This window comes from Amphiura filiformis, chromosome 1, assembly GCF_039555335.1.
Source record: "Amphiura filiformis chromosome 1, Afil_fr2py, whole genome shotgun sequence".
Lineage (NCBI taxonomy): Eukaryota > Metazoa > Echinodermata > Ophiuroidea > Amphilepidida > Amphiuridae > Amphiura > Amphiura filiformis.
In genome coordinates this window covers 80966942-80988295 of record NC_092628.1, presented here as the reverse complement: position 1 = coordinate 80988295, position 21354 = coordinate 80966942, and the positions used below count along the sequence as shown (strand labels likewise).

The following is a 21354-nucleotide window of genomic DNA, read 5'->3' as shown; positions in this document are numbered from 1 at the left end:
TTATTTATTTAAATGTTTGTATTTTTGTCCTGCCTTGCCTGCAACCGGAATGGGTTGCAGTAGATCTGGGCTTTATATGTGTTTTTCTTTATGTTGAATAAAGATGATTTATATATATTCCCAAAATGCATGCATTTTCCCAAAAAACTTCAAATTTGTATATTAAAGGGGCATTTCGTGATCCACAGCCTCATCCCCCAGTTTTCCAAAAAAAGTTGAGATTTTTACACCACTGGATACCTCTGGCTACATAATGTTTATGTACCAAATATTTCTTGCAGATTAATTCGTTTAGCAAAAATATCGCCAAATCTGACTTTCGTTCTGGTGCACCAGAACGAAATTACAACACATTGTCTATGGAGCAGTGTAATACACATAATCATGCAAAATCGGAATCAACTGAAATTTTGGAAATGAGCTTTTTTCGTGGATATCTACTGAAAAATGTCATAAAAAGAGGATGCTAGGATCACGAAATACTCCTTTAAGTATTAAATTACACGGCGCAGAGATTAATTTCTTAATAAGTCTTACAGTCTATTTTCTATACTTTTTCTGCATGGATTGTATAGCAGATCGCCATGGATTCTTTTAATTTTAGTGAAACCTTGTGTTTTTTGGAAAAAGAACACTTTAAAAATGGATATCTTGGAAAAATCTTAAAATTTGCGGCCGAACCTAAAATTCGTGAATTTCTGCGTTTTTTGCACATCACAAATTCTCCCGGTACTTACTTATTGGGTCAGTCCATGTCAAATCAACGGGGGTCCCCAGGTGACCCTCTCAGATTTTGATGAAATTCCATCAGAATAATCTTTTGTGGCCACAATGAACCCATACAAAAAATTGGCCAAAATCTGAGAGGGTCACCTGGGAACTTTTCAGAAAATTGGTTGATTTGACATGGACTGACCCTATAGTAGTGATGCAACAGGATTAATAAATCAGTGAACGAAATGGTATGCTGAGGATGACGGCATGGTCGCATTAATTTTCTTGCCTGTATGTTCTTGCTCTGTTGGAACGGTGCGAGTTTCTATTAGCATTCGCCGATAAATGGTCCCAATAGAAACATGCTAAAAGACTCCGTAACTAAAGGTCGCAGACAGGGCAAACAAAACCTTTTTGGATTCCTTGACCAGGCGAGTAATTTGGTACATGTATATACTTTTTAAAATTGGGATAATAAACAATTTTGACCCCTGGGACCGGGACCAAAAATGCCTGACACTTTGACAACCCAAACCAAATTTCAGTACGGTTCAGGCATGCCATAAACACTTTCAAACTGTTGTTCCAAAGATTTAGTCATGGAAAATTAGCATTCTTCTCTTAATAGTATATAATATACTTCAATAAGCTTGCCAAATTTTGCTCCAGTAACTCACCTGTAATTGTGTCAGTTGACTCTTATGTTGTTGTTTCACCTCTGCCAACACCTTCGTAGCTTTCAATTCATTCTCTTTCACCTCCTTCTCCAATACTTCTTGTTTCTTCACCAACTCCTGGTATTTCCTTTCAACCTGTGCTAAATCTTCCTCAGACTTCTTGGCTTTCTCGACCTCTTTTGCATGTAGCGTGACCTCCGCAAGTTTAGCTTTCCACATATTTTCTTTTCTTCAAAAACTTTAGTGCTGACACTCATGCTCGTCTGTAGACTGTTCAGCTTGCCCTTCAGATTATTTACATCTGATGTCTCTTTATCCAATTGGCTCTGCAAATCTTCAATTTTCTCCCAACAATCTTCTAATTTTACAGTCAACTCATTCACGGATGGTCCTTCGTTTTGTTCAGCTTGCTCCTGTGGTGGCTGTGATGGAGACTGGGGATTTACCAATGGTGTGGGAGGGGATGAAGTAGGCATAGAGGGGCGATTACAAGCAGATGGTGTGATCCGTGGTTGCTTTGCTGGTGTTACCCGGGGTGTTACCGGTTGAGGCATCTGTCTCTTAGCTCGACTACTATTGTAATGAATATAAAATCACAAAATATGAAAATGTAAATACATAGCAAGTTACTTTCAGTGAAGGAAATTTTGTTCACACAGAAAAATTTCAGATTTTCAACAACAAAAAGGACCACGAATTGATGATAATTAAAAACATGAAGAGCAATAAAAGTTTTCAACAAGTAGATTACTCTGCCAAATTTAATGATCAGAAAAGGCAAGTTTGTGAAAAATGAACTTGTAAAGGTCCAGATACTTGTATACGAATCAATTGCAGTTGCTGCACTTCCAATGTTTGGTTTTTAACCCTAACTCTTGAAGTGCTCTTTGGCAATTAGAAAGGAAAGAAGGAATGAGAAAGAAAATGAACAAAGAAGTTGTTTGTTTGGGGTGGAATTCAAACCCAAGACCCCTCCCATGCCAAGCACTAGGTCGCCCACCAGTCTTAGCTAGAAATTGAGGGTTGCCCGTCATTTGAATAAAATTGCCTGTCCTAATTTGACCTTTAAAACATTTATCAGACATCTATAGCCCATTGGGGGGTTCAAATAGTTCAAATATGTGCTGATATGGCCTTCTCCTACAAATTTGGTCTACTTAAAAGGTCAATTAGCTTCTCAAAATATACAATTTATAATATATACCATCTGTCAAAGGCATTAATTTTGCCCGTCCCAGGAGCAAGCTCCCCGTTTGAAATGACGGCCAGGCGGGTGGCTAGCTAAGACCCTGCCACCAGTAGCTATTGGTGTTTTGCTGGCCCGGCCAATGAATTTGTGAGTATATATATGACTTAGGATGATTGCATCATCACATCTTGTCGGATGCATTGTCGAATGCTATTCAGTTGTAACATTTTGTAGTATGTGGTGTAGTTAGGGTTAATGAAGCTTCCAATCATATTGGCCAGTGATCCCGGCGCGAGTATTAGTGTTTACTTCTGAGCGGAACGTGGAGAATTGAAGAAAAGCCTTCATTTATATATTTATGACGCTTTTATCAAAACAAATATTCAAACAATGATAATGTGTAATATAATAAACGTGAAATTTTAGTATTTTAAGAGTTTTTGTATATTTTAGATGTTCTATGACTTTTGTTTGCTGTGTAGAGGCTGAATTGCACATGCGTACTCTGACCATTGAGGCCAGTGACCCTAGACTAATTCCAATCAGCCGTCTACACTTCGCATGTACTGTGTATGCTTCGTAGTGACGACTGATTATCTTACAGCCAATATCATGACGGATCGTAGTTTTACACACCATTGATGACATCATATGTTTTGACCTGTAATAAATTACAGGTCAAAGGTTATCTTTGCCAGTTGAAAGATCGTTCCAGTTGTTATATTGTTATATTGTATATAGGTTATATCAAGGTTCTGTCAGTGAGGAGATTGGTGAAGAATAAGGCATTATCAATTAAAAATGTTTGTTTGCATTTTACATTGTTTAATTGTGTGTAAATCAATGGTGTGGATTTAACGTAGGTTTACAAAAACTTCTGAAAACTATTCAATGCGACTTTGATTGTGCGCTGTAGCGCGACTGACTAGCGGCGCCCGTGTACCGCGTCGCTGTACCGCGCCACTGTGACAAGATCGCGCTCTGAACTTCTAAAAACAACAAACTCGGTCAAAAGGTCAATTTGGACACACTGCGCATGCTCTATGCCACAGGAATCCTGTTGCAAAATCCGTCACTTTTTTTCCACATAGTTTTCTCAGTCGTCAATCCAGACGGATGACGACTGAGGGCAGCAGTCTACAGTCACCCGTCAGTGATAGTCATGGGCAAATTGATATTGACATTTTTCTTACTGCTGATTGGTTATACACATTTTGGACTCTTCGATTAATTTAGGTAATAAGGGTGTTTGAGGTTAATACGGTGTAACATTAGGGACATGCACACTTAAACATTAACCAATGATCCTAGAGAGCCATGTGTAGTATGAGATATAGTCACTTTTTTCTACTTTGTGCATTTTACCCTCTATCTTGTTAACCAAATATACCACAGAGTCGCATGCGATATGTCAAACTTTTCCTCTGGTCATAAGGAACAAAAAAGTCAGTGGTCGATATCTGTAGGATCATTGGTTAATGAGATATAGTCACTTTTTTTCTACTTTGTGCATTTAACCCTCTATCTTGTTAACCAAATACACCACAGAGTCGTGCAATATGTCAAACTATTCATCTGGTCATAAGGAACAAAAAAGTCAGTGGTCGCGCATCTGTACGATCATTGGTAAAAATAGTGCAATGTTATTTCTTTATCAATATAAACAAATACCATTGAATAAAATATTTAGAACAACAGATGAGCAACTGTTTTCAAACTTTATCTACTTTTACCATATTTTAAAATCCGATATATTGTGTACATTCTTGAACGATATGCCCGTTCAAGTATTTTGTCTGTAATAAACTCATCTTTTAGTTGCTCCATCCAAAATGTGAAGGTGGATTGCAAATTGTAGAGCTTAGTCGCTGAGGATGATAATACAAAATATCGGAACCCTCAGGCAGGTATGACCTGCCACTGTAAACATGCAGGAAATTGCATTCTACTATGTTTCTTTTATAGCATCAGTTTTTCAGATGAAAAGTTCCATGACATTTTTGAAAAAATGATATAAAAACACTTTTTTCAACAAAATGAAAAAAAAAAAAAAAAAAACTATGGTTGGGACTGTCAAGATGGTCGTTTGGACGAGGACAAGCAAACAACTTTTTGTGGCCTTACAAATTTTTACTACTTTGGTGGGGGATTAGCAAAAATGAGGGGATCACACAAAAGGTGCAGGTTTTCGAGTCCGCTCAATTTAAATGTCCTCATTTGGGAGCCTATATACATTATGCAGTCACACACATACAAACTAAATATCATTCTACCTCCCTTCCCCCTTCCTCCTTTAGCCTGAGTAAAACAAAACTTACTTGACTTTGGTAATCTTGTTTGGTATTGGTCCCGGTGCAGTAGGCTGTGCATCATCATCATCTTCGCCATCGCTATAGGTCTATAGGAGGAAGGAAAGGACATGAGGAATCTGTAATAATCTATTGCACTAGACTAAGGACAAGGAAAATGCGTGATGCGCAAAAATGCTGAAATGTTTGCTTTTTGGGTATAATTGCACATTTTAGGTCCGACCACAAATTTTAATATTTTCCCAAAATAACCATTTTTAAGTACTCATTCTGAAGTTTTCACTAATAATCAAAGAATCCATAATGTTCTGCAACACAATCCATGTTGAAAAAAAGTATAGAGAATAGGCTGTTGCAAAAAATTGCAAGAAAATATAGAAGAAAAAAAAAAGTAATATTTTTTTAATAGTGCATAATTTGAACTTTTGAGGGAGAAAATCACGCATTTTGGTAAAAAAATGTGCAAATTGCGCAAATCACGAATTATCAAAAACAAGCGCACACATTTTACTCTAGACAGTTTATAATACCAAATTGATAAATTTGTATTAAACAATCACTGATCTCAGCACTGGTGGCATCCATTACTGTTTGTAGACGGGAAGTTGGGAAAAGTCACCTCCATGCTGTGCGTGGTCTTCCTGTACTTTTGAAGGGACAACGGTATAAGCAAGGCCAATTTTTAGAGCAGTTTTTTTCTCTTCCAAGTTTGCGAGTACATAACAAGATTTTCCCATGGATTGATATTTATTTCCATTGCTAAATATTTTTAAATTACGTTTTTCATAGGGGGGGGGTCACTCACATTGTGGCCTGTACACCATCCACGATAATCAACTTTTGAAAAGCACCCTAAACAAGGATTTAACCCTTGGCTAAAACGATACCCTAAACAGGTAACATGTGTCTGTTTTCACACCCTAAACAGGAATTTTATTCCTTGCATCAAACTTCATACCATAAAGAAGAATATTTTTGTAAAATCACATGCTTTTTGAAGATCATTTTCCCCTTTCATATGATCTTCATCTGTCCAATTTACATACCCTTTCCGCAAATAGCACATTGCAATTTTGCTACCCTTTTTTCCGATTTTCATGTTTTTGACACCCCAAACACAATACGCGCGTATCATGCCTACCCACGAAAAACTACCCTATTTACACGGATGGTGTACAGGCCACAATGGAGTGACCCCCCTGGGGTTGTATAATAAATTAGCTAGGAAAGTAACTCTCATGATAAAAGAATAGGCATTATTTTTAGAATTATGTGTGTTTGGTCCATCACCTGTCACTTGGTAGTCTTGTAACAGGTCTAATAGCAGTACCCATGACAACGTGATCAAATGCTCACTCTTATGGAACCAGATCAAGTGAATACAATTTCATTGTTCCTAGGGCAAAAGGTATTGCTTCAAACACATTCTACTACAAAGCCCACACCACTCCACACCATACATAAATTCTCCCAGTCACATTTCCCCAATATGAAATTTAAAAAAGTTAAATTTTAATTTTACTTCTTTTAAAGTTTGGCAGAGGCGGGGTTCGAACTCACGGCGCACCACGCCGCTTTGGATATGCTCTATGAGCCTAGCGCCTTAGACCACTCGGCCACTTGTCTTGATGGAATCCATTTGAAACTTATTTGAAGATATAATCGCAACTTCAATATAGGCCTACCATGTGACAAGCAAAAGCAGAAAACGTACCATATTTTGGAATTTTATTTGCCTAAAAACATTAATGTGTATTAATAGCGCTCAATTGTTGTTAATCCGACAATAAACATTATAAATGCGTGTCTATATGGACAATACATTATATCGATTTTGACATGTGCTCGCACGGCGTCAGTACATTTCCATGGTCAGTAAAATACTATAGAGGAACCTACCATTTTTCTTGTATACACGTTCGATGTTTTTATCAATTACATAAAAAATCCATTTTAGACCCCAAATGTTTTTTCAGAAAATAAAAGATTAGATTACCATAAAAACAAAACAGTAATCTTTTGCCGGGTCTAATGTTATTTATACATAGAATTTTCAACGTTTTTTTCTATCCTTATTCTTGCTCAATTAAAAAAATATTTTGGCGTATATAAAATTGAAATAAAATTCTCTGCCTCATAAACGACATCAAATGTGCCACAATTGGGTATCACGAATCGTTATATATGATGTGCAGTTAATATTCATATTTTCTTTTATACAGAGGATGCTTCAGTTTTGACAGGAAAAATATTTTCTTGAAAACCCTCTCACTCGGTTATTTCAAAACGGTAACCACGCTTCCCTAGAATGTGCAATAATTTAGCATTAAAATTTTTCTTATTCTAACAGCAAGCGTTTCTAGAATGCATTATGGCGAAATGTGGTGTATACAAAGCCATTTTGGACTGGAATGAACTCCCATCAAACAACAAGGGATTGCATATCAAGTCTGCTTTGAACAAAGTGTCAAACAACATCTGGCCAGCAACTCTCTCAGCCAAGAGATGTCTGATTTCACTTTGTAGGCATTTTTTTGTTTCCCTTTTGTTCTCTCATCTTTTCTTGGGACCCCATCAGAAATAAGCTTTACTTTTCTACGGGCTTAATGGGTTATCCCGGCTTGTTATTTTTTCGTCTGTGTGTCCTGATGATCTTAAATGGCTTTGTGGCCGATTTAATTCAGCTTTAATTAATTTGTCCCATTGATGTGTTTTGTAATGATTTTTCTGTTTCTATAATTTGTTTTTGTATTCTAATGATCTTGCCAAATAAAAAACAAACACACATGTTATTTTGTTTGGCTTAATGTTCCTGATGATAGAAATGTTCGTGATGATAGAAAAACATAGCATTCAAAGAAAATATTCAGGTTTTAGTGGAGAAACATATCGTTCCTTTCAATGTATATAACCACATTGTTGTAACAGGATGATGTCCTAAAATATCAAACTTTCGATCAGTGGTGTAGCGTGAGTCATCCTATAGGGGGGCACCGATCATGATGGGGGGCACCGGGCCTGATTGGAAGGGCATAAGTCATTTTTCAGCAATTTTCCTATAAGATTTTCTACATTTTCAAATCGATTGGGGGGTAGGGTGCTCAGATTACACATATGTGACACGATCTGGTCCATGGTGGTCAAAGTAGGCATTTTTGAAAATTGAATTACTGTAATTATTACATCATACATACGATAGCTAGGCTATCATTTACTGAAAACACCAAATGTCTAGCATACTTGGTTCTAAAGTTTTTTGATGTCTATTTTCTTATTGTTTTTACTCCATATTTTTACCTTTATCTCAGTTTCAAATTGGCTGCCTTTGGCCCCCAGCCAGCGTTCGAAATAGGGTCGGTCAGCCGCCATTGGCCTGTAACTTTTGGCCTGGCGGTAACTTTTCTGACTGGCATCACTTTGCCCGGCCCGGCTGGCGGTAACTTTGTAAGGTCAGCCCGGCTGGCCTGTAACTTTTTGAGGCATATTTCGAACACTGCCCCCAGCTTGTTCCACTTTATTTTCCTGTGATCTTCTTTGTTTATACACAGATTTCTCAGGAGGGATGCCTTTGTTTGCCACTGTTGATAAAAACACATACACTCCTATATACTTACGGGGTCAGCTTGGGTGGAAGGTCCTGGAATACCTTGCTGTATTTGCAGCTCCTGTTCTGGGTCAGCTTGAGTGGAAGACCCTGGAATACCTTGCTGTATTTGCAGCTCCTGTTCTGGGTCAGCTTGAGTGGAAGGTCCTGGAATACCTTGCTGTATTTGCAGCTCCTGTTCTGGGTCAGCTTGAGTGGAAGGTCCTGGAATACCTTGCTGTATTTGCAGCTCCTGTTCTCTGAGCTGCTTTTCTTGCAATGCTAACTGCTGACGCAATTTCTCCTAAGAAATCAATTTGGGACACAAAATATATATTATAGAATAAAACTAGTACCTTTCGTCAAATAAATGCCCCGGGGGCGTTACATTTTCCCAAAGGGGGCGTTTATTCAAGGTCAATTTTAAAAACGATAATTCCCGTTAAAATTATTAGTTAAACTTAAAACTCACGCTAAAATGACGAACTATTAACTAGAAACACTGACTTCTGGTTCATTTCCGGGTTTCCAATCCAGATTTTCACCAATTATTGACGCTATTATCGACCATGTGGACAACTTGGTAAGCTTACTACACAAGATAGCATGGAAATATTGGCATGTTTGAAACATCTTGGCGACTATTTGACGAAATACGGTATGTATTAATTTGCAAATCCCACTCAGTGCCACAAATAGAGCCCAGATCACAAATGTCACATGCTTTTGCGTTCTCTATTTTGGGTGTTGTGCCATGTTAGTTTATTATGTTGGACAAAATAAAATTAGATCCACAAACAACTACACCAAATGACCCCTACAATCAAGGAAATTAATGTTGGCACACTCTGGCATACTAAATGTAAATCCAAATCGCCTCTCCCCCAGTTCTAAAGCACTTTTCCCATTCGGCTCTCCAGTCTCCCCAACATTGGTTGAGGGGGAATGGGGGAGAGAAGGGAAAAGGGGAAGGTCTTTACACTTGAAAAAATAATCACAATTTCAAAACTGAGCCAATCCAGGATATTTTTTATCAAAAAAAAAGATACAAGGGATATGGACCTACCATTTCTTTGGCTTGTTTAGCCTGTTGCTCTTGTGTTGCTACCTGCTGCTCCACCACAACAAGCTGAACTTTTTCTTGCTGGAGACGTTTTTTCTCCTCATTTATTTTGGCCCTCTATAACACAAAACAAGTGACGGTGAGAAGGTGGGTACTTTTAAGGATACAAGCAGGATTGTTTTGGCGGAAATTTGAAAACTTTATATGTTCACTTTTAAAGTAACAAAAACAAGTAAATGAAAGTTTACATTTTTGGAAAAGAAAAGATGAAAGGAAAGGAACTGATTCATGATGGGCCGGAAATTTTGGGTGGAAAATCATGTTTTTGGACCTTTTTCAAAAATGGGTAATTATGTCCAAATTTCGAAGATAAAATGGAATTTCTTTCACTTTCCTTTCCATAAATGTACACTCTCATATGTGTGTTTTTGTTAATTTAAAAGATATAGTTGATAAATTTCAAAAATTTCAAACACGATCCTGTGTGCATCCTTAAGCATTTTTACTCCCCATTTCATTTCATTTAAGGGGGTACTACACCCCTCGATAAACTTGTGTCTATTTTTGCATTTTTCTCAAAAACTAATAACACGGTGGTAACAAAAGTTACGTATATTATTGGGGCAAGGAATCCAATTACTACACTGGAATTTCAGGGACCCAAGACAAGCGGTTTGTTATTTATGATAAAAAATAAGGTACCGCTAGGATGTACCTCATTTCCTATCATATATACTGAAATTTCAATGTGGTAATCAGATTCCTTGCCCCAATAATATACATAACTTTTGTTACCAGGGTGTAATTATTTTTGAGAAAAATGCAAAAATAGTCACAATTGACCACAGGGTGTAGTACCCCTTAACTAATTGGTATAAATGTTGTTGCAGATCTGTCGTCTGCATCACAAAAATAAAATGCTGCCTTGTTGGACTTTCTTCAGGGCTTTTTAAAGACTTTTTTTTCATCTAATTGTGATGAAATACACTGTAAAATTATTTTTACATAATTCATTTTGAGTTATTATCACAATATTACAATCTCATGTCCATTTATAAAGGAAAGATGCATGCTGAATTTTTCACTGATTTAAATTTTATATATAAGAAAAATAATAATCAAGCACCAATATGTTTTTTAAAAAACAAGCTCATATCGACCGTAAAAACACCTGTTTGCCAACATATGATATTCAAATTTCCCGGGAGCCGAAATTGTCTATGACATCATGCAATGACGTCCCAGTAAACAATGAAGGCTGGTGACAATTGAGCACAAATAACCATGACATTATTGCACCAGACAGTCGCGCTCGGGAACTTTGAATATACAGCGTGTTGAGAAATGGCTGTTTTTATTTGTTTTGTTATGGTCAATGTTTTTCTAACATATAAGCAGGGCTGTCAACTCTCACGCATTGGCCGTGAGTCTCACTTTCTCACGCCAAGGTAGTAAATCTCACGCAAAAAGCTGGGAAATGAGTAAAATCTCACGCATCGTCATGAATAATTTGTTGCTCCTACCTCCCCCCCGCTTTACACATTCTCGAGCGCCGTGGCTCAAAAAATCATGGTACAAAATGAACGCCTCTGTCTCACGCCAAGCAATTCCATAAAGTTGACAGCCCTGTATAAGGCATAATGTTGTTATTGCTGGAGACTTCCTTTAAAGAGAAACCTTCATAGTAATGCACTCATCTATATAGTACTTTCATGAATAAACCACTTTACAGCTCTGAGTACCTCTTGTCTTTTGCGGGCATCTTCATCTTTTTTGCGTTGGTAATCAGCCACTTGAGCCGCTTGCCTGGGGAGAAAAAAATGTAAAATATGAAATTCATTTTACACACAGAATTATACAAGCTGTATCAAAATGATTGATACCTTTAGTGCATACATCAGTTTTTATTGATAATGGATGAGTCTGACACATCCAAATTCAACATGAGATCCAAATAATTTGTAGATAAATTGCCATAAAAAGTCAAAAACTAAACATTCTGGACAAACAACTTTAGAACCAAGTATGCTACACCTTGGGTGTTTTCAATATATGATGTTTAATAGCCTAATGTTTGTATAAGGTAATAATAATTATAGTAACTCGATTAAAAATGTTTGCATTTGGTAATAATAATTATAGTAACTCAATTTAAAAAAATGCCCCCTTTGGCCCCCATGAAACAGATCGTGTCACATATATACCGTATTTCGTCAAATAGTCGCCCCCCCTCAAATAAACGCCCCCATCACTTTTTTCAACCAAGATGTTTCAAAAATTCCGATATTTCCATGCTATCTTGTGTAGTAAGCTTACTATGTTGCTCACATGGTTGATAATAGCAGCAATAAATGGCGAAAATCTGCATCGGCAACCTGGAAGTGAACCAAAAGTCAGTGTCAAAAGTTCATAGTTCGTCATTTTAGCGTGACTTTTAAGCTTACCTAATGATTTTAATGGGAATTGTCGTGCTAAAAATGACCTCTAATAAACGCCCCCTTGGGAAAATGTAACGCCCCCGGGGGCGTTTATTTGTCGAAATACGGTAAGGTGGAAATGGCATGGGATGACAAAGGACATCATCCTGCTTTTATCTAAACTGACTTACTGTCTTTTCTTGAACGTCTTTTTGTATGAAGATCTTGCATCATCTACGTCTTCTGGTTCTTCTGCTATGTCACAACGGCTGAAAGTTTATACAAGTTATTTTCATGTCAATAGGCAATTCAATTTTCACGATAAGTCATTATGTGAATCGGCAAGATATGGCACTTTGACAAGCATGTGTTAATGTGCTTTTAACACAAACACTGTTATGTATGTGAAACAGTCAATTTGAAATGTAATTTGAATGCTAATCAGTCCGGTCCGACTGCCTGATCAGGAAGTACTGCCGAATCAGGCAGTATGTTGCCGAGTCAGGCAGTATGGTATCCCACAATGCAATGCTCTATTTCAAATAGAGCATCTTTTAATATACCGTTATTTCTTGGTTTAGAGTAAAGAAGTAGGTGAAATATATAAAATTATCAATGAATGTACAATTAGTAGTAATTTTTCATCAATTTTAGTTAAAATAAAGTTAATTTGCATATTTAAATCAAATTTTTTAAAAACCGTTAGAAATTGTTTTGTTATTTAAATTATTTTTCTCCTGGTGGAATTTTTTTTCGCCCGGTGAAAAATTGTCAACTTTCATGTAGCTCATGTGTGTCAGTAAAATTTCCCCCGATCTTTTATAAAATCACCATGAACAATTTAGTCCTTAGTCTGTCGAATTCGGAAGGGTTACCAAAGCCTGTGTTGCCTAACTCGGCAACATGCTGCCTGATTCGGCAGTACCGGACTGCTAATTATCTCACTAACCCTAACAGTCATAGATACCACAAAATATGATGATGAAAACCACTGCCCATGCGTGAATCACAGGGTATGCGATGACGCAATCACCTTAAGTGTTATATGCTCACGTAATCGCTGCCCGGGTAGTGTAACCCGTGTAGCTACCATGCCGTGATCGTGTGATTGGCATGCGGGGGGTCTAAGGTTTGAATGCTGGGGGTGCCAAGTGACTTCTTTCTTCAACTTCTGATAGCAAAAAGCAGGAATGGGTGTTAGGGCTAATGAACCAATATCCACAGCCAGGATTTAAGTTTGAAGAATGTTGTCTACCTTCTTACTCATCTGCGGTTATGTGAAATGGACAATGACATACACTCACACAAGGAAAATGCTAGCAACTTTTAATTTGGACACTGTAGTTGGGTTCTGGTTATAACATGTATCACATTCAATCTACTTACCTATGGTGTGAATCTGGGTTCATCTCACAGAACCACTCTACATCCTCCTGTTCTGGTTCAGGTTCTGGTTATTATATCTATCACATTCATTCAATCTACTTACCTATGGTGTGAATCTGGGTTCATCTCACAGAACCACTCTACATCCTCCTGTTCTGGTTCAGGTTCTGGTTATTATGTCTATCACATTCATTTCATCTACTTACCTATGGTGTGAATCTGGATTCATCTCACAGAACCACTCTACATCCTCCTGTTCTGGTTCAGGTTCTGGTTATTATGTCTATCACATTCATTTCATCTACTTACCTATGGTGTGAATCTGGGTTCATCTCACAGAACCACTCTACATCCTCTTGTTCTGGTTCAGGTTTTGGTTATTATATCTATCACATTCATTTCATCTACTTACCTATGGTGTGAATCTGGGTTCATCTCACAGAACCACTCTACATCCTCTTGTTCCACGACTTCTAAGTTTGCGTTTGGTGGCAGCTTACGCCATTTGTCGCAACGATCACATTGTACCCAATTATCGTCTGGATGACTGTTTGACAGATACATAATTAAAAAGAAAGAAATTGAAGTAAAAACTTATATATATATCACAAATACGGTATACCCCCATGTTCAGAACTTTTTCAAAAGCGTACACATGGGAATGTGTATACCGTTTAAGGGCTATGTACATCAATTATCTTTCTATATTTGCTAAAAAACTAAGCATCTAGCTGAGTGATGCCCCTTGCACATATGCATTAAAATTAGCCAGTGTATAATGGCGTGACCACAGATTTAAGGTTTTACTACAATGAAAAGTTAAGGTAAATTGACACTGTTCTCATGAACACCAAGCATTTTATACACCTGTGCTGACACCCATCACTTAAAACCCGATCAGAGGCAGCCCACTCCCAACTAAGATTCCCATCACCCCACAGAAAGGTATACAATTTTTGTTTTATTTTGGATGTACAATATATCTTAACATGATATTACAGTTGATCTGTTTTAATGCTTCAACATAAAAATAATAGTACCTCTCATGTTCTACAAGGCGAGTGATAGATACATGGCTGTCTCAAAACAATGTTTATTCTCACGTAACTCAAGAATCCTTATTATAAGATTACTTACATGTCCTCTTCTGGGTTTGGACTAACCAAACCCACTATTTCGCCTACTGGATTGCCCATTTTCTCATTCCAATAATCATTCAATTTTTCACCCAATGCCTTTATTAAACAACTGCAATGATATTAAAGAAAATAGAGACAAAAGGTGTTAACTATTTGATGCGAGGAGGAGATGCCAACAGTAATTAGACCTGGTACCTCAGATTTTTCAGAAAGTAGAAATTTGACATGCAATTATCTTATAGCTGCAGAATGACTCACCTATAAACTTTGGAACTCAGGAAGTCTTGTTTATTGTGTGTTGGCTCTATAAAGTTACACTCCACTACACCAAGGACCCCAACACCACGCTGATCAGGCTGGAAAGAAGAAAAGATGAAGCAGGGATCAGAATTACTGCATGTACTAAAACCATCATAGACTGTGAGAGCTGATAATAGCGGTGCAAGTCGTGTTCTGTGCACGAATCATTTTTTACAGACCATTTTATTTAGGTATTAAAGTCATTAATACAATGATCTTACTTAACACACATGTATTTAGGTATGAAAACCTAGATGGTTAAACATGCACTAGGGCTCACCCTTAAAATTGTATCAACTTGCCCTGGCCATATTACCTGGAAAAGGACTGCACTATCACCAGGGTCAAACTATCACTGTCCCTTGTTTTAACCTGCCAGCCCTACCCCTGATAATGCAACTTGAATGTGTGCACCGCCACCGCATCCCACAAATTATGTGACTACCATGCGTAATCACATTATTTGGTGTATCCTTCATATAAGAGAATACCAAACAAATCCCAACTCTAATCCTAACCCTACCTTAACCCTAACCCTTACCCTAACCCTAACTCTAATCCTATTAGTATTTTGTGCTCTCTTACACTAAGGATAACCCCGGGGGATAACCCCATTATTTCGCATTTTAGGATTAAAACTGAAATGTTTATAGGTTTAAACATTGTTCTGTGGAAGCTCGGTTCAAAGAGACAAAACTGAGGTAAAAATATAGCTGAGTGCACCCTGGAAAAACATGTGTTCTTTATATTATTCTGGACCCCAAGTTCATTGATTAAGTGAAGTCACAGACAAAATGTCTATAAGACAGCTATTACAGATAGGGCCTTTTTGCACTTACCCCCAGCACTTACCCCACAATTCTGTTCACTAACCTTCAACTGGTATCCAACTTTTTCGTACGGCTTGATAAGCCTGTTTTTATAATACATCAACATGCCATACTGGTTCTTTTTGGGATTGAAACCAAATGTTATCTTGATTGGTTTGTCTGGAACAAGCTATAAACACAAAATGAAATCATCCCGAGGAAATCATCAGTGTTACAAAGAGAAATATTCTTAATGAATCTCAACCGATGCTTTTATTTATCTTACAGGTCTTTTACGTCATTAAGGTTAGCAACTATCTTAAACTGTTACGATTTGGTAGTTCACAGTATCTTGCAAATGGTAGTGAGCATTGGCAAAAATTGCATTAATCATTTCAAAGCGAGTGTACAGAAGAATTCAACACAGATATACTTTTGTAGGTCCTAGCTGTGGCGCTTGAGTTATGTTGCAAAGAGGGCTGAAACAACAACACTTTTGTAAAACGTACATAACTCAAAAACAACTACAAATCAAGCAAGTTTTCAAATTATATGATTTGTAGAATGAACTTTTGCAAAACATCAAGGTGTTATTTGTTAATATTACATTGATTTAGATAATGAAATTGATTTTTTTTTGCTTTGACCAACAATACATAGTTTACCCTTAAGTTCTCAGCCCTTCAGAGCCAACTCCTATAAGAGCTCCAGGCTGTCTGGTAACATGAAGGTTATAATCCTGGCCCCAACTCCACATAATTGCACCCAATTTTCATGCATAATGCATACATCCCAGGGCTTCTCAGTAGAGAAGGGCTGCTTTTTCAAAATTGTTTTAACAAATCTGCAACTAAAATCATAATTGTTAATAATAGTTGCAATTGGCTTTGAACCATTTATGAGACCAATTTTCAACCAAAAGTTTTACATAATGATATTTTTGCAAGTTGACTCCAAATGACCATTGGACTCAGTATATAGTTCTGGTAAGTTCTGGTAATTTTCACATACGAAATCTGTGGCGTATTCGCCGTTTCATATCACAGGAAGCTTGTCACAATGCTGTCAGAGGGTTGGTACTGTCTCGTCTACACTCTAAATTACAAGGATTTAAAAATAAATCCTTAAGACTGTAGTTAGGGACCAATCAATTTTAGATTTAAAATAAATCTTATAGATTTGAATTTTAAATCTAAAAGATTTAATTTTAAATCTTAAAGATTTAATTTTAAATCTAACACTTGATTGGTCCCTAATCACAGTCCCTTGGGATTTATTTTAAATCCTTGAAATTGAGAGTGTAGATTACGCCTGCCTTTGGGTTCCTCGCTCTTTTAGTAAAACCTGGGGATGCTTCATTTGCCATAGGTGCTCCCAAAATATGGAATGAGCTCCATACTGAGATCAGAGAGGTGGAGTCGGTGTCTGGGTTCAAGCACATGCTCAAAACCCATCTTTATCCAGATTAGTTTTGCTGCTTGTTTTTGTATGTTATTGCTTCAATTGTTGGAATTGCTTTGTATAATTATTTGCTTGAATTGATTTTGTATATGTTTTTTTTGTAAGGTGCTCTGTGCTTTGTGGAGCGCCATATAAATGTTTTACAATAATAATAATAATAATAATAATACTAATGTGACCATCACTTTATAACCAATTTAGATCTTTTTCCCCAAATGTTACCAAAATGGAGGTTTAACACCCACCCCCCCTGGGGGCTTGCATACCTGGACATTTTTTGGTTTGTATGTATCTCTCTCTGTCCGGCTAAGACTCTTCTCAACAAACAAGGTCTGGACCTATTCATACCCTCCCCACCCCTGGGGGCTTGCATACCTGGACATTCTTTGGTTTGTATGTATCTCTCTCTGTGCGGCTAAGACTCCTCTCAACAAACAAGGTCTGGACCTATTCATACCCTCCCCACTCCTGGGGGCTTGCATACCTGGACATTCTTTGGTTTGTCTCTGTGCGGCTAAAACTCTTCTCAACAAACAAGGTCTGGACCTATTCATACCCTCCCCACCCCTGGGGGCTTGCATACCTGGACATTCTTTGGTTTGTATGTATCTCTCTCCGTCCGGCTAAGACTCTTCTCAACAAACAAGGTCTGGACCTTTTCAGACCCTCCCCACCCCTGGGGGCTTGCATACCTGGACATTCTTTGGTTTGTATGTATCTCTCTCCATCCTTCTAAGACTCTTCTCAACAAACAAGGTCTGGACCTTTTCAGACCCTCCCCACCCCTGGGGGCTTGCATACCTGGACATTCTTTGGTTTGTATATCTCTCTCTGTGCGGCTAAGACTCTTCTCAACAAACAAGGTCTGGACCTATTCATACCCTCCCCACCCCTGGGGGCTTGCATACCTGGACATTCTTTGGTTTGTATGTATCTCTCTCAGTTTTACTAAGACTCTTCTCAACAAACAAAGTCTGGACCTTTTTCCCCCGAAGGTAGATATGAAGCTTCGGTTTCATATACAAAATGGAGCAGTAAGCCTGGGAAGAGTAATAAAAATGTGCAAGATTATTTACACTGTTAATAAAGAAATTGATGAAATATTACACAAGGATTTTTTATTTATTCAACCTAATTATTTCCGATCTACATCCGTGAGTATAATGCAAAGTCCCAAATATCATGCAGCAATGTGTGCTGATTTGATCACTAGGACATCCTCAATTTTGTTTAATTTCTACATTTTTCTGTGCTTGCAATGTAATACCCTACAGTGTATACCCTGTGAAAAACTAAGCCAGAAGGGCTTTAATTACAGTCACATTTAATGAGTCCCCAGTTTTATCTACCAATTTCTCCAGAGCTCCACTGTTAAGCGGCTAAGTGGTTTTCTTTCATTTTACCTCATCATTGGCTTAAAATGATCAGAAAACCTCCTTAACAGTCGGTGGCTTGTCCAGGGGAGCGGCTTTGAGGGCTGAAGCCCCACACACTTTGTTAAAAATCATGTAAAATCAGCCGTTTTGGGCGATTTTAGCCATTAAACCTCCCGCATAACTCTAAAAGCCCCTCTGAGCCCTCCGCAGGAACAGATCCTGGACACGCCGGTGACAGTTGTTACTAATATTACGTAATAATTTTTGGCAAAGAATAAAAGTAAAATTTGACTGAAATCATACATTATGTCTTTAACAGATGGACTATAACTTACCCTCAATGAATATGTGTGCTTTGGTATGTCACTCTCATCATCTGGTTCATCCATACTGACCGCTGGGTGCGTCAAGTCATACTCCTCGGCAATGATGATATCATTCACTTCCTTCATGAAGTCAAATTCTAGACGGTTGCTTGCATCCCTGACATAAAATACAAGAAAATAACTTACTTAAATTTGTCACACATCATTCAACACTTATAGTCAATTGTAACGAAATGTACCAAATGGCTTCCATTGGGGATTTAATATTGAAACAATTTCCAACTTCTCAAGGAGGTAGAAGTTAGTTGGGAAGCCTGGATGATCTTACCCCCGGATCTTACCGAACAAGTTCTGCAGAAGCTCCGAATAAGCACGCACTAACGGTCACCCTACATCCACATATGCCATGGAACTTGGATGCTCTTCAAAAGGCAAAACGAGATGTGAGAAGAGAATGGCTAAAATCTGGACTTGAAATTGAACACCAAATCTCTGACCTGTGATGTTACCGACAGACCCAGTATTTCCGGTGAGTTGTTTTGCATACGCATACTGTGCGCCAGGCATACACCTACGATGCTCGACCAGCATGTTCCACGACGGCGTGACCGCACCTGGAACCAACCCCAGCCCCTGCGCTCCATGGGTAGGCATACTTGTCAAAACATTCACAATAAAGTGGGTAAGCCTAACTTTGAGCTACTGTTCGCATTGCAACAACATGAGGGTATTGTCGAAGAGCACGAAAATTCATGAAATTGCTAAAAAAAGGTGTATTTTTGCCTGAAAAATTCATGAAATGAGATGCAAAGGGGTGTTTTCAAAGTTTGCCAGCGAACCCGGGGGGGTCACTCCCATTGTGGCCTGTACACCATCCGCGATAATCAACTTTTGAAAAGCACCCTAAACAAGGATTTAACCCTTGGCTAAAACAATACCCTAAACAGGGATTTTATTCCTTGCATCAAATTTCATACCCTATATTTCATTTCCGCGTATTAGCAATTGCAATTTTGCTACCCTTTTTCCCAATATTTCATGTTTTTGACACCCTAAACGCGTTACGCGCGATCGTGCCTACCCACGAAAAATTACCCTTTTTACGCGTTTTCATTATCGCGGATGGTGTATAGGCCACAATGGGAGTGACCCGGCCAGCGAACCACAGCTACATGGAGTGCAGGGCTGGGAAACAACACCAACAAAGAATTGCCAGTCGATCACTGCCTCGCACTCAACAGAGCTGCAAGCATAGGGTATCAGATAGGACCCTGTGCTCATCATTGGGCAAGCGGTTTATGTCACATGTTCACATATTTATTTATTTATTTATTTATTCTTTCTTTAGGCAGGGTAGCCCTTCAATGCTAAAACACTGATTTCCAAGGAGGCCCTGCATCAAAAAGTACAACATTCTTAAGTTAAAACAAATTTAAAATTACATATAAATACTGTACATACATGTAAATAATATAAATTATTTTACGATACAACTTAAAAATTACATATGAGCACACAAATAGATTATGATGCAGATGGAATAAACAAAATTATGAAGAATGAATCCTATGCTTAAATTGAGAGAGGCTCATGGATTCATAATTGCATTTACTATCAGCAGAAAGACTGTTCCAAATTTTAGCAGCACGTGAATTAAAAGTCCTTTTCCCTGCATTAATATTCCATGACACTTTGTGGAGATTAAAGTTGGTTTGACTCCTTGTGCCTTTAGAATGCATGCTATACATGAAATTAAATTGAGATGATATGTAACTTGGAGCCATATTTGAATATTAGAACCAACATTTGGTTAGACCATCTATCATTTAGTTTGTTCCATTGTATTGATACTCATCATATCATTAACAGGTGTTCTAATATCAGCAGATAGGATAATGCGAGCTAATCTATGTACAAAAACCTATAATCCTGTCTAAATGTATTACACTTCACAGCAGCTGAAAACCGTATCCCATCATGCTTAGCAGTACCATAACTATAATATGACTGCCTATGCCATAGAAAGTACCGTAACCACCCGGGTATAAGCCCACCTTCAGGTATAAGCCCACCCCCTATTTTTCAAAACATTCTGGAAACAAGGGTGCACTCGGCTGTAAGCCCAGTACTAAATTTTGGTCAAGTTCTTTAATCAAATAAATGCTTTTCTCTCACATTTAAGAACAAATATAAAAAAACATCAGTTGATGATTAACATTCCACACTTAGAATTTTTAAGAAATTGACGTACATGTAGATGATAGAAATTACTGGTACATTGGCAGGGCGGATCCAGGAATTTTCAATAGAGGGGGCGCCGAGCCACCGCCACCGCCGCCGCGGCTCGGCGCCCACACAAAGTCAGGCGCCACTCTGCAAAAATACACAGAGTCAGGCGCCGATCTGCACAAAATAGAGGGGGCGCGCGCCGCGTGCGCCCCCCTCTAAATCCGCCACTGATTGGGCATATCCAAATGGGGATTCATTCATTCATTCATTCATATTTATTTGGCAAAAAGCGACATAAAATTGTACAATGAAACATACAAAAAATTAACACACTGAAAAGCTGCACACCAAAAAGACACCAAAATGTCGAATTGCC

The 21354-nt window shown here is 38.0% G+C and overlaps 1 protein-coding gene across 1 annotated transcript in view; it reads right to left on the bottom strand.

Moving 5' to 3' along the window:
- Window positions 1-1431: 1431 nt before the first annotated feature.
- LOC140154427 (MORC family CW-type zinc finger protein 3-like) overlaps window positions 1432-21354 on the bottom strand; it is a 33140-nt gene continuing 13217 nt past the window's right edge. Inside the window, exons 6-17 of the mRNA XM_072176996.1 lie at window positions 18759-18906; window positions 17956-18087; window positions 15651-15776; window positions 14736-14833; window positions 14476-14586; window positions 13751-13885; window positions 12144-12221; window positions 11278-11341; window positions 9539-9652; window positions 8504-8776; window positions 4899-4978; window positions 1432-1964 (exon numbers count right to left, since the gene is read on the bottom strand). Of these exons, the coding sequence (XP_072033097.1) occupies window positions 1532-1964; window positions 4899-4978; window positions 8504-8776; window positions 9539-9652; window positions 11278-11341; window positions 12144-12221; window positions 13751-13885; window positions 14476-14586; window positions 14736-14833; window positions 15651-15776; window positions 17956-18087; window positions 18759-18906 (1792 nt within the window). The 3' untranslated portion in view covers window positions 1432-1531. The remainder of the gene's footprint in view (window positions 1965-4898; window positions 4979-8503; window positions 8777-9538; window positions 9653-11277; window positions 11342-12143; window positions 12222-13750; window positions 13886-14475; window positions 14587-14735; window positions 14834-15650; window positions 15777-17955; window positions 18088-18758; window positions 18907-21354) is intronic.